General features: G+C 43.2%; 1 protein-coding gene across 4 annotated transcripts in view; it reads right to left on the bottom strand.

Moving 5' to 3' along the window:
- Positions 1–5,920: 5,920 nt before the first annotated feature.
- The window catches only part of TMEM184B (transmembrane protein 184B), a 43,286-nt gene continuing 36,503 nt past the window's right edge, over positions 5,921–12,703 (bottom strand). For 2 of the 4 annotated variants that reach the window (XM_084809804.1, XM_084809805.1), the window contains exons 8-9: positions 11,970–12,158; positions 5,921–10,008 (exon numbers count right to left, since the gene is read on the bottom strand). In XM_084809804.1, coding sequence (XP_084665930.1) covers positions 9,767–10,008; positions 11,970–12,158 — 431 coding nt within the window. In that variant the 3' untranslated portion in view covers positions 5,921–9,766. Of the gene's footprint in view, positions 10,009–11,198; positions 11,223–11,969; positions 12,159–12,703 lie in introns of all 4 variants that reach the window. The other 2 variants (XM_084809801.1, XM_084809803.1) reach the window with 2 other exon arrangements.

The raw sequence follows: 12,703 nt of genomic DNA on the forward strand, positions 1-12,703 counted from the left end.
ACCACAGGACAGCTGCTGCAGAAAAACATTTGTCCCCAGAACAGCTTCACAACCCCAAGAGAAGACATTTGGTTAACAATAGTACAATGGGACCAAGACCTGTGAGTGAAGTGGCATGTGAAAAAGTGTAGACTGAGAAGCTCCTACTAGAATCTGGACATGTGAATGGCGGAGATGGAAGGAGGTGCAGAAGTAAACTTAAGTATGATAAAGTCAAAGTTAAGTGTTCCTACTGAAATTGATAGGACTTAGAATCATAGGGTTGGAAGGGGCCTACAAGACCATCAAGTCCAACCCCCTGCTCAGTGCAGGAAGCTTGATTCCCAAGTGGTCTCCCATCTAAGTACTAACCAGGGCTGACCCTGCTTAGCTTCCGAGATCAGACGGATCCAGCCCTTTGCTCATATTATTTAAGTGTATGTTTAACTCTTTGGTTGAAATCAGTGGAAGTGCTTAAGTTTGGCTAGATAACATGTTATTAGAGAAAGCATATACATGCCACTAAGACTGAGTTTAAATTAGATCTTCCATCAAGGAAAAAAACCTGAGTTCAATTACTAAAAATCAGAATTGTGGTTATATGGCTCCTACAAAAGGTTCTGTACATGGAAACGTGGGTGGGGGCCTAATTTGAGCAACAACAACAGGGTGTTTGGCTTGTGGTTTCTACTTGTCCATTTTATCGCTGCACACATCTTATTGGCTCTCCACCGTTTGTGTTGCAAGCTATGGGAAGGACCATAGTTCAGTTCCTGGCATTTCCTGATAGGCCTGGGAAAGTCCCCTATCAAGCCCTGGAGAGCCTCTAACAGTTAGTGTAGAGGAGACAATACTGAGCTAGATGGACCAGTGGTCTTATTCGGTGTAAGGCAGCTTCCTAATATGATTGTGTAGTGAAGCAATTGTGTGACTTCTTCACTGTGGCATAACAAACTCCAAACCGACTTTGGGAAGCCTTGTAATCACCCAGTAAGCACAGATTGAGTTGTGAGCCGAGTTGGTGGGGAAGCGGTCTTGTGACCTTTCCAACACTTTGAAAAGGTGGTAGTGGTCCAAGCTGGTTGTATGAATTTGGCCATATGAATACTAGAATGCCAGCAACCAATTCGGGCAAAGCTTTTGTACTTCACAGCCTACTACGGGACACAGCTCACTTAAGTAATGTCCTCTCTGCTTCTAGCATGTTACAGCTGAAATCAGGAGTGGGGAACTTCTTTCAACCAGAGGGCTGAACTCCGTTTCAGAGGAGCTCTTGGGGGCCACTTTCCAGTGGCTGGTGGGGCTGAAGGCAAAGGGGGCAAAAGGAGTGGGGGCACAAAATACCAAAAAAACAGCGTATTTTAGCTTCAAGCTCCTACTGCCAGTAACTAAGCCTTAGGAGAGACATTTCAACCTTTTAGAATGGGGGGAAACTGCACAAAAACCAGGAAACCCCCAAATGATGAGTGGTTGGGGAAAAGGGGTTGTGGCGATCTGGGGAATCCTGAGGGACGTATTGGGGAATTCCAGGAGGAATGGATTTAGCCCCCTAGGCCTGAGGTTCTCCACCTCTCGCTTAAATCATATGGGTTAAACTGTAGGCCTCTGATGCCCAGAGGACCTAAAACAAAGCAGCAGAATGTGATGACTTTGAAATCCTTTCGAGACCTATACATCTAGTTTTATTGATGCTGACCATGGTGTCAGTGACACTGCAGAATTAAGTTGCCTTAATGAAGAGTAAACTGTTTACGGACTCCAACCTGAGTTGTTTGATTTTGGAGAAAGCCACAATAACAGCATCTCACCACATCTGACCAACATACCAGCAACACTAACATGTGAATGACAACTACCACTTCCACAACCAAAGGGTTTTTTTCTGTAATCAAAATACTTAAATGAGGACTTCTTGCATGTAGAGGCCAATGGGGAAAATATTCACCAGATTAAAAACTATTCTAAAAATGAGAGGACCAGCAAGCAGGGCAGCTGAAGCAAGCATGTGAAAGAATCCCTGGAATGTTACCTGGAGGTCAGAGAGTTTGGCAAGAGGCCTCACCCATTCCACATTCCTTAGCATTGCCATCACTCTAAAGCAAGGATCCTCTTCACATGCACGAGAAAACAAGCAAAAACACCTAAGTTATTAGGAGACTATATGTGGGAAGGGAAATCAGGTAGCCATCAGCAGCTCAAGGAGACTTCATTTCTAAATTAACTGTGCTGGGCCTACTACTGGCATCTTGCCTACAGTAGGGGCAGTTATGGTAACGCTTTGAACTGGGTGGAAGGTATCTAGGTAGATTTACTGTTCTGTTTCCTTTGTCAAAGTAATGTTAGCCCTGGTTTACAGATTACCTTGAGCTGTGTGGTTGCTATTTCCGATCTGATAACATACATATTTTCCGCTCATGTGGTTAGGGCAAACTGCAGACACTAGAAATAATTGTTTTTAGAAAACTTGTGAGAACCAGGCCTAAGTGTTAAATGCTCACTGTGTTATAAGCCAATGAGTGAGAGAGCTTAAGTAACTTGAATCCTCAAGTCCACCACTGAAGATCTGGGTCTGGTCAGTGCCTAGATGGGAGGGAATCTCATGTAAACTGCTTTGACTTCCAAAAGGTGGAATATAACTGTACTAAATGCCATTGTAGCATAGTGGCTACAGTACTGGACTGGGAATCGGGAGATCTGGGTTCTAGCCCCCACCCAGCCATGAAGCTCGTTGGGTGACTTTGGGCCAGTCACTGATTCTCAGCCTAACCTACCTCACAGGGTTGTTGTGAGGATAAAATGGAGGAGGAGGATCATATAAGCCTCCTTCAGTTCCTTGCAAAGGAAACAAATGTGGGATATCAATGTAAGATAATTATATTATTATTATTATTATTATTATTATTATTATTATTATTATAAACCAAAAGTGCATACTCCAGATTTCTTAGGACCAAACTGATGTGATGTTATTCACACTTTTTTTTTTTTAAATGGAATTAGTAAAGCAGGCATGGCAGGAGGTAGGGGGGATCCAGACTGGAACTATGGCAATGGGGAAGGCTTAAACCTTTTGTCCCCATCATGGTTCCAATCCAAACTGTTCCCCCTCCCCTTGGACATTGTATCAGATGCCAGTGGGAGTTTTCCTCCTGATATAAATAGCAGCCACAGGGGCATGCGTCTTTGGAACAGGACCATGGCGGGGGCAAATAATTAAAGCTCCTTCCTCCCACAATCCCAACTTGGATTAGTCCTCTATGGCTTCTATTTCCTTAAATAAAATCATGTAATTGCTGATTGGGTGAATAATGTCAGGTCAGGGTTGGTCCTTCATAGTTAAGGTGTAAGTTATCAATGTTAAGTGATCCTGCACTCTTGCTTAAGAATGTTAGAAGTAGTTTGCAGGATCAGATCACGGTCCACTACATCCAGCATTTTTTGTAAGAATCCCAGGAGGAAGCACTAGTTTGGTCCACCAGAAATTGGCCAGCAATGTGGTGGAATTTCTGGCAGTAATTAGCATCCATGTTCTAGATGCTCTTGCACTGTTGAACCTTCCCACCACAGCTGAACATATGAACCAATCTGACCGCACCCCTTCCAACAACACTGAGTATAGTTTAAATGGGTTAGGTGAAGACTTGCAGGGGTAATGTGTTGCTTACTGAGAATTTTGTGCTTCTTTTTCATCAGGGTGGGCCTCCAGATGTTGTTGGGCTGCAACTCCCTTCAGCCTTAGCCAGCATACCCAATGGTGAGAGATGTTGGGAATAGCAGTCCAACAACTTCTGGAGGGCCACAACTCCCATCAACACTCACCATTGACTATGGTGGCTACTGCTGGAAGCTGTGGTCCAACAAGATCTAGAGGGCCCCATATTCCTGATCACTGCTTTATATTAACATTTATTTAAGACCCTAAGGTGCCACAAAGCACAGCAAGAACAAAAGATGCTATACCAAAGATTCTGCTGAGCAGAGATCCAAGATGCCTCAACTGTGTTGAGTTAAGCCATATCGCACATGTGAAGGGGGTTTGGGGGTGTGGGATTAAATACAATCCCAGAATCTAAACATTGAATCAACATTTCATGCTGTTTGCCGCCAACTTTGGCAAGATCCAGAATGCACAGCTACAAAAAGTTTAAATTTAATCCTTCTTCGTTGTCCTGCAGAATTCCAGTCAGTCACTGACATCAGGCTTTTAGGGAAGTGAAAGTGTAGTCTCACCATTACCTAGCATTCTTCCAAAATAGTCATTGTCCTTCTAGGGATATGAGGAAGTTTATATAAAGTCACTCCACTAGTGTTATTGCATGAGCAGGGGGTTAAACCTACCACATTGAAGTCATAAAATGTAGGTGCCAGATCTTTGCCAAGGAAAGACAGTGAAGAAGACAGGGCCTCAAGTTGAAAGGTGAGATGGGGAGGCAGGATGTGGCCCTGTCTTCCTGACAGCCAAACCAGGGGTAGGGGAGCACAAGGCTACAGGCACTACATCCTAAAATGCTCCCAACACAGATGCAGAGACTATGGCCTGGTTAGGATAAAGGCCTACTCACAAGCAAAGGCCTCCCTGAGAATATGAAGGTGGAGACCGAACAGGAAATGGATACAGCCTGGAGTACTGCCTTTAAGACTCAGAAGGTGGGAGAGGCTGAGAAACAATGGTTCTCTTGAGCTGTTCCCAGGGCCAGAGGAAGCACTGAAGAGGAAAAAGATCATGGATGACAGCCAACTCCCTTCCCTCCTTCTGAGGTCTTGGGTAACTGGTTGAGACCATCAGGAAGGAGAGTCTAAGGGTCCTACCACGGAGTTAAAGTTCAATAACCACCTCCCCCGGCACACGCAACAGCTATCTACTGTTTTCATAATGGCCAGAACTGCATGGCTAGTACACACTTAAGGATCTACAACTTCCTCATGGATATCATTTTTCTTTTAAGGTCCATTAAATATTTCTACAAGGATGCTAGACCTGACATAAAACTTGCCTAAACACACAGTACAGTAATTCAGTCTTTTAAAATGGAGATTACAAAGGTTAACATTTGCAACTCCGCATTTCAAGACAGTTTGGCATATCAGTCTTTGTCACCCCAAGGCTCCTCATTGGAACGAGGGTTCTGGCTGTTCTAGCCCACTGGTCTTCCTTAGCCACACCAACCGCCTAAGTTTGGTGTATGTGTATGTGGGAAAGGAGGGCATGAGGAAACACAATGCCCCAGACTAGGAGAGAGATGAGTTGGGGGCTGTCAAGGTGCTACTTCTAGTATCCTCTGCTGCTTGAAGTCTCTACTCAAATAATGCTGGTCAATTTCTGGCTCACTGTAAGCTGGCCTCTAGAAAGAGGAGATAAAGATTTTGTTGCCAGTGTTGCTTATTAGTTGAGCACTGAAAGATGAAACCCACAAGAGAACAGACAAAGGATGAGTAGTGTTATGCCAGTGGCTGAGACTGGACTGAGAAGTTGTCCATCTCCTGCTTTCATGGCAGTAACTTTAAGACTTTCCACTAGCTGACATTTTCATACTTACCTCTAACTAATGGGAACAGTGTAGGGGGGAAGATGTGGGGTGTTGGTCATGTGAGGCACATAAGTGCTTGCAAGAGGGACGATGAGCACAAGAAAGCACAAAAAGACAAAGCTCCATTGCATTAGAATAGAGAACCACTGTGTAGGGTGGAAAACGAATGCCAGTGGCTAAGGGTACCTGGACTTTTCTTTGGCCTCCAGTCTTTACCTCCTGTGCCTCCTATAGTTCCTTCACCACCTCACAAATATGTAACTGCAGCATTTGCAAGATACAGAATAAAGTTATACAGTAACGGCATTTCTTTTAAAGCACAGAATTCCAGACAGTGAGAACCTATGTGGAAGAACTGGGTGGGAGGAAGAGAGAATGGACACCATCAACAAATCAGCAGCCAGAGACATATTAAGTATAATCTATATTAACTCTATATTTTTATTTGTCATATTTTCTTGTTTTTGCAGAGCATATAACATCACAAAGACCAAAATGGAGACAATAGATTGTCTCTGAGCGTACATCAGTTATTACATGATAGGTACAAAACTAGGTAACTCTTTCTTATCATACAGGGTATTTCTCCCCCAGTCATTTATATACAAATATCTAAACTACATGGAGAAATAGTAGAAACAAAATTCAAGGTGGTATGTTATATGGTAAAAAACAAGGAGGGGAAGGAGATGGCGAGCGAGGAAGTGAGCAGTGCCAAGAGTATTTTGTTGGGACTGATGTATACACATGTGTATTAAAATGATCAGTCTGAGAAGCCCTGGAATGCATGATCATTGCTGCATGGAGGTTCAAGCTCTTTGGGCCCATCCCTTTCCTATCTGAGGGACAGCAAAACAACTCCCGCCCCAATCAAAAGCAACTTTGCACTGGTTCTTTTATATGGTTCTTTAAAAAAAAAAAAAAAGTCACACAGCTCAAGACCTTGGCCATCTCCAACCTGGTGCTCTCCAGGTATTTTGCACTTCAACTCCCACCAGCCCCAGCCAGCATGGCTGATGGTCAGGAATTCTGGGAGTTGTAGCCCAAAACATCTGGAGGGCATCAGGCTGGGGAATGCTGTTACTACTGGACCTGGTACTTGCTTTGAAGGGGTTATACGTACTTGAAACTACTACTTATAGGAAGCTTCATGAAAAGCCAGCTTCTATGCACAGTATATATTTATATATGGTCTACATTAAAACAAATATATATAGAGATAACTCCTCCCAACACTGAAATACCTGCAAGTCAGCAATACAGACTTCAGCCACATCCTTCACCCATTCCATACAACAAGGGGGCTCACCTTGACAACTCATCACAAATAAATGTAATGGTGTGTATTGCAAATGGGAACACAATTGGGAATTATATGGAAGCTAAACAAGGCAGGGATAAACAGTCCCACAAAAACAGTTATGAGTAAACAGAGCAACATCTCCTCCTCTGTTCCAAAATCAGAAGTGAAAATCAACAAAACACTTAAAAGATCATTTCAGAGGGCTCTTTGAACCCTATCCCTGTGTCATAAGACCATATATCATGCAATTACATGAAAAGGTCCTTCTGCTGGCACAAAAGAACTATTCTCTCCCAAAGGTAAAAGGACCTGATCCTAGCTCCACAACTGACACAAGAGCAGCATTTAGTCTTTCTACACCGAGAGCTGCACAACTGCGAAAATGTAGTTGTGCTACTCTGGCAAGGTTCTGCAAGAAAGGCTCACAGAATTTCAATACAGCCACATCTAGTATTAAAAGAGAAGGCAAACAGAGTTTAGGATCATGCTACTGCTGGAGTGGCACAAATCACTGCTTGGTATACTACAACTTATATGGGGGTAACACTTATAAACTGACAGTATGTGGGTCTGAGGGTTCCTTTTTTTCTTTTATAGCAACAACAGGATTTTAAAAGTCATGCTGCAAGAATATATTGCACAGGTGTAAATGCAAAGAGCGGGATGATTTTGTATTTACAGAAACATGTTGCTTGCAAACCTCTCTTCTTTTTCTTCTTCTTTCATCTCCTGAGCTGTCAACCCCTCTGGCTCTTTTGAGCAGGGAATATGGATGGAGTTGTTGTGCTCCACCTCCCCATCCAGTTTCTTCTGGAACGAGCAAAATGCAAACCACAGCAGCAGCACAACCATGCCTCCAGGAAGAATAGCCACAAGTCTCAGCAAACCTGCCGAGCCCCAAGCAAACATACTCTTGCCCAGCCAAGCACAACTTGGACGAAGGGTGCTGCAGCTGCCCTTGAGAGCTGCATTAGCCATGATGTGGGGCATGTGTGTGAGTGAGAATATTAAGGCACAGAGAAAAGGAACCAAAACAACCCCAGAGATCCTCATTTCAATCTAGACTCTCCATAAAAGCACGGTAAAAAAGCGGGTGCCTAATAACCACAACATAGAGGAGAGACATATAGCAGCTTAAAACAGAATTAGCATTACTGGTAGTGGATGTGGAAGAGAAATTGAGAGAAGTGTCAGGGAAAGAGGTGGTTTAATGTTATTCCCCTTTTCTGTGGGCAGTGTTAATACAGGCACAATTAACCACAACAGCAGCAGAGAAGTACAATACACTGCAATTAATTCTATTGTCCTTTCCAGTTTTAAATCATCCATACACCAAGGTGTCTGGTAAGGCCAGCAACCAGCACACTTTTCATTTTATAAAGGGGTCTTGCGATTCTCACATAGTGACTTCCGATAAAGGTTCAGGCCAGGCCTAACAAGGTCAACAGAAAACCAATATACAGTTTTTGAAATCATATGGGCCATAGAGAACATAACGGCAATATAACAGCTGCACATCACATAGATACGTTTTCACCTCCTGGCCAAACTGCAACAGGCCCAGTACAAGAGCGAGGGAAATGGGGATGGAATGTTCACCATCTCAGGCAAACTCTATCCCACTGGCACTTAACATTAACTATTAACAACGGTAAAATATTGAAAACAGCAAAGAGAACTGGTAATTTGCAATAGATGTTCTGGAATTTAAAACACAAGGATATACAGCTCTAAGGAGAACGTTAGATGTGGTAAAGACATTTTAGTATCAGCGTTTGTAGAACTCCTCCACAAAAGAGAATACAAAAGAGAATTAAATTAATGACTGGAGAATTCTAGAAATAAATGCATAAATATACATAATATAACCAGCAACAGAGGTCTGTGCAAGAAATCAGCCTTTTGCATGTGGATTCAGTTGCTGGATCAGACACCATGTACACAGATCAGATGCACATCTGAAGGAGCGCTCCTCATCCATAATGAAGTGTATGGATGGGATGTGCATTTTTCATACACTTGGCATCCTCTTCCAATATACTGGGCAGCATGTTGTGTGAGGTTGTCTCTGGGCTGTGAGTGTGACTGTTATCGTCTACCAAACATCTTTTCCTCTATAAATGGAGCAAATCCTATTTTTCAGGAAGTGCCTTGTAATCTCTTGAAACGTTGGGCAAGAAATACATCACAGACTCTACCCTCCACCTCAACAAGGAGAAAGAGGCTTCAGATCTGCACACTGTTTCAATCCAAAAGTAATTTCTCTTCCTTTCCCCCATTCCACTTCCCCTATTCTAAAGAGAATATTGCTCCATTCTGAAGTATCCAGTGTTGATTATTGGCAGAGGCAGATCACACATGGAATATACCAAAGGGAATTCTGGTCACAATCCAGAAGTTGGTCAAAGTTAATAATGGGACAATGTTTAGGGATGGGGTTCAACCTATATATCCCAAATAACTACTCAGAAATAGGTATATGGAAGTACATTTTAGTAGTGCAGTGGAGAAAATAAATTTCAGCTGCTTCTGATTTCAGCCAGTCACATTCCAAACAGTTTAACAAATGGGTAAAGATACAGCCTCATTTATTCAAGTTTCTTGAGCCTGACCCCTCCACCACCAGCCTTCCTCTTTAAAAAATAGCAGGAGCCCACCCAAAAGAAAGCATGTTTCACTCATCCTGGACTTTTGCTCTACCCTATGCCAGGTGGATTTTGTGTTTTTTATATCTTCTTTATTAAGTGAAATATGCTCCAGTTAAGCCTTTAGAGAAGAATCTAGGAATGACAGTCTAAACCACCCACATTAGCCACAATGGTCCATGCTCGCAATTGGCAACAGGAAATGCCCATTCCAGACTTGAGCACCATTTAAAAAAAAGGGGATATGACCTGCATTTCTGATTCAATAAATAAAGGGAACGTTCCAGGGTGTGTCGTGATCCATCACCCTCTTAGAACTCATCATCCGAGCTCAGGAGCAGGGTCTTCTCATTATCACGGGCACCAGAGCTGCTATGGGAGCGTGAGATGATGTGACCGCCATTACGCCAGGGTGGTCCATGTTCTAGGGTTGACTGCTGAGTGTACTGCTGGTAGGCTGGTGAGAAGTTGTGGATAGCATCCTGCACAATGTCATGGGGGTTCATGGTTTCCTTAAGGCTGCTAGAGATGCTCTTCATGGGGGCACAACGACCTAGAGAAAAAGATAGCACATTCAGAATAACTGAGGATAGAATTCTCCTTTTCCCCCAACCAAATATCCCATAAATTTGGGCAAAAGCTGCCTGCAGACATTGTTAACAGTGTCATGAATTGGGCAGGAACCACATTTGGCAACTAAAGAAGGGTTGGCTACACTAGATTAGAAGAGTGCAAAAGCAAAATGGGTGACACATAAAATTCTGACAACACTTGTGAGGCAGCACAGGTAGGAGGTCACCACCTAGGTTGCAGTGTGATACTTTCAAGGGTTAGGAAAGATTACAGGACAGAGAAGTGTAGGGATAGGAAATGCATTCAGGGGGAAAGAGATTTGGTACCAAGTGACTTGAGGTGGCCTCAGTCCAAGACAGGGACAGAGAAAGATGGTGAGAGAAAAGGAGAGACGGACAAGTGTTCAAAGTGGATCTTCAGGGTGTGCTGGCAAGAGGAAGCGAAAATGGAACCAGATCAAAGTGGAAGTCATACTTTAAGGTAGGGAAGGGAAGAGTCATTGCAAAACTTTACGGTATACACCACATACAGGTGCAGAAGAAGAAGGACTGCTTCCAAATGTTTTCAATTCTGTTCACAGCAAGCAATCCAACCACAACGGTGATCTTCTATTTTTAATATTTTACATTGAAATGACTGTGAAGCCTACAGTTTGGATAACGTGTTATGAATTTGTTGTGGGTAAAAAAAGAAAGGAAAAATACAACTATATCAAGGGTAAAGTCAACAGACTGAAGGCAATTTCCAGAAGGGTAGCCATCTTAGTTTGTTGCAGCAAAATCAACAAAGAGTTTTGTGGCACCTTAAAGATTAACAAATTTATTACTGAAGGCAGTGATTCAAAGAGACCATATGTATATACAGTGGAGATTCATGTGTGCAACTGGAAGTTTCTTTAAAGTTTTATCAAAGCAATTCCCAATACTGGAGAGGCAAGCCACTTCCACTTTAAAAACAACCTGCCTCTTCGGTAATCAGAGCCTCTGAGACAAAACCTTCAAAGCGCCCCACTGCATTCACAATTCACCCAAAGTACACATGTGTACATTTGTTACACATCATGGTAGGCACACAGAACAGATAAGGCAGGGACCTGAAAGAAGTAATATCAGCTAATGGTATCTCAACAATGAGAAAGAGAAACAAATGCAGAGAGAACACAGCACCTACCATATGGCCCATATGATGGAACAGCTGCGCCAGACACCAGAGCCCAAAGCAAGGGAAAGAGGAGAGAGGGGAAAAAAAAAAGAGAGGAAGATATGGAAAACAACAGTCTGAAAAGGCAAGTTATTCTCAGACTCTCCACCAAGACATCGTCATAATTTTCAACTCTACAGCAAGCCTAGTATATTAACTATTAAATACAAGATTTTAGAGAAGATTACAAAACCCTGCTATTTAGCTATCCCCACCACCCAAATCTCAAAAAAGTGGGATTCCTAGCCTACTCCCCCATCTCAATGCTGCTCTTGACCCAGTCCCTCCCCCCAAGCAACTAGACAGAGATAATCGACACAATAAACTTTGACCACAATATTAAAGGGATACCAATTTTTAGTATTAAGAAAAGGGGAAAGACATACTTTGCTGTCTTCTCTTTACTGTCAAATACTCACATCACTCTGGAAACATATTCTTGCTGGTCAAGAGGTGGATCTCTGGCTTTCTCTGCCCTCAGTATCTCCACAGGAAGCCCCAGCCACCCACCCATTCTCCTCACAACAAGACTGCTGCACCACAGCTATTTTCCCTTATTTGACACAGATCCACAGTCAAATAGGAAATTGAAAACCAGATCAGGCACTGATCTGAGTGCAAATATGAACAAAGAAAAAACAGTGTTCAGCCACCCACGTGGGGAATTTAGAGGGTGATTAAAATCATCTGGGATCATCTCCCCAATCTCACCACCGCCCCAGGACTGCCCTGCCTCCATACCTTGTGCATCAAGACGCTTGTCTGCATAGACCTTGTATGTGAACGCATGGCGCAGAGCAATGGCTGCAAAGAACATTTCCACACAGATTATGAAATCCTGGTAGCCAGCTGCCACTGTCCCCTCAGATACATTGGCTGAGTGGATCTTAGGGATTGTACCACACTTCTCCAGGATGGCCAACAGCATCCCTGAACAGAACAAAAACATATCGTAAGAGCTGAGGAGAACCTCAGAATGCCCTACAGCATAGAGGACAACTATCTGCGAAAGGGCCCAGAGTCCAATGTAGATGTTGTCTTCGTTGCCCCTTCCATATCTGTCCCTTTTGCAATGTGTTATTATTGCTGAAATTTTATTGGTAACTGTATTTCCTACTGTAACCTGCTTTGAAAACAATTGTTGAAAAGTGTGCTATAAATCCTGCACACACACACACCCCGCCTGCTGCATTTTACACGCGCACCCCCCCCCCACACACACACACTCTTGGGCTGGTACAAAGGAGATCTATTTGTTGCACATATCTATTCTAAAATACTGCCTCTTAAGCTTTATGAAATTGTACCCCCCACCTTTCAAAAGTTACAGTTTTCCACATAATCCCAGACACTTCACCCACCCTTCCTTACAACTTGTCCCACCCTCCTCACCACATCTTTAGTTCCACACCCTCCTGCTCCTACACACACCTTACGTTCATTACCTCTGGCTCCTACACATTCCTTCTGGAACT

Source organism: Heloderma suspectum, chromosome 7 (genome assembly GCF_057233095.1).
Source record: "Heloderma suspectum isolate Gila_16-S chromosome 7, 16-S_ref, whole genome shotgun sequence".
In the NCBI taxonomy this organism is placed as follows: domain Eukaryota; kingdom Metazoa; phylum Chordata; class Lepidosauria; order Squamata; family Helodermatidae; genus Heloderma; species Heloderma suspectum.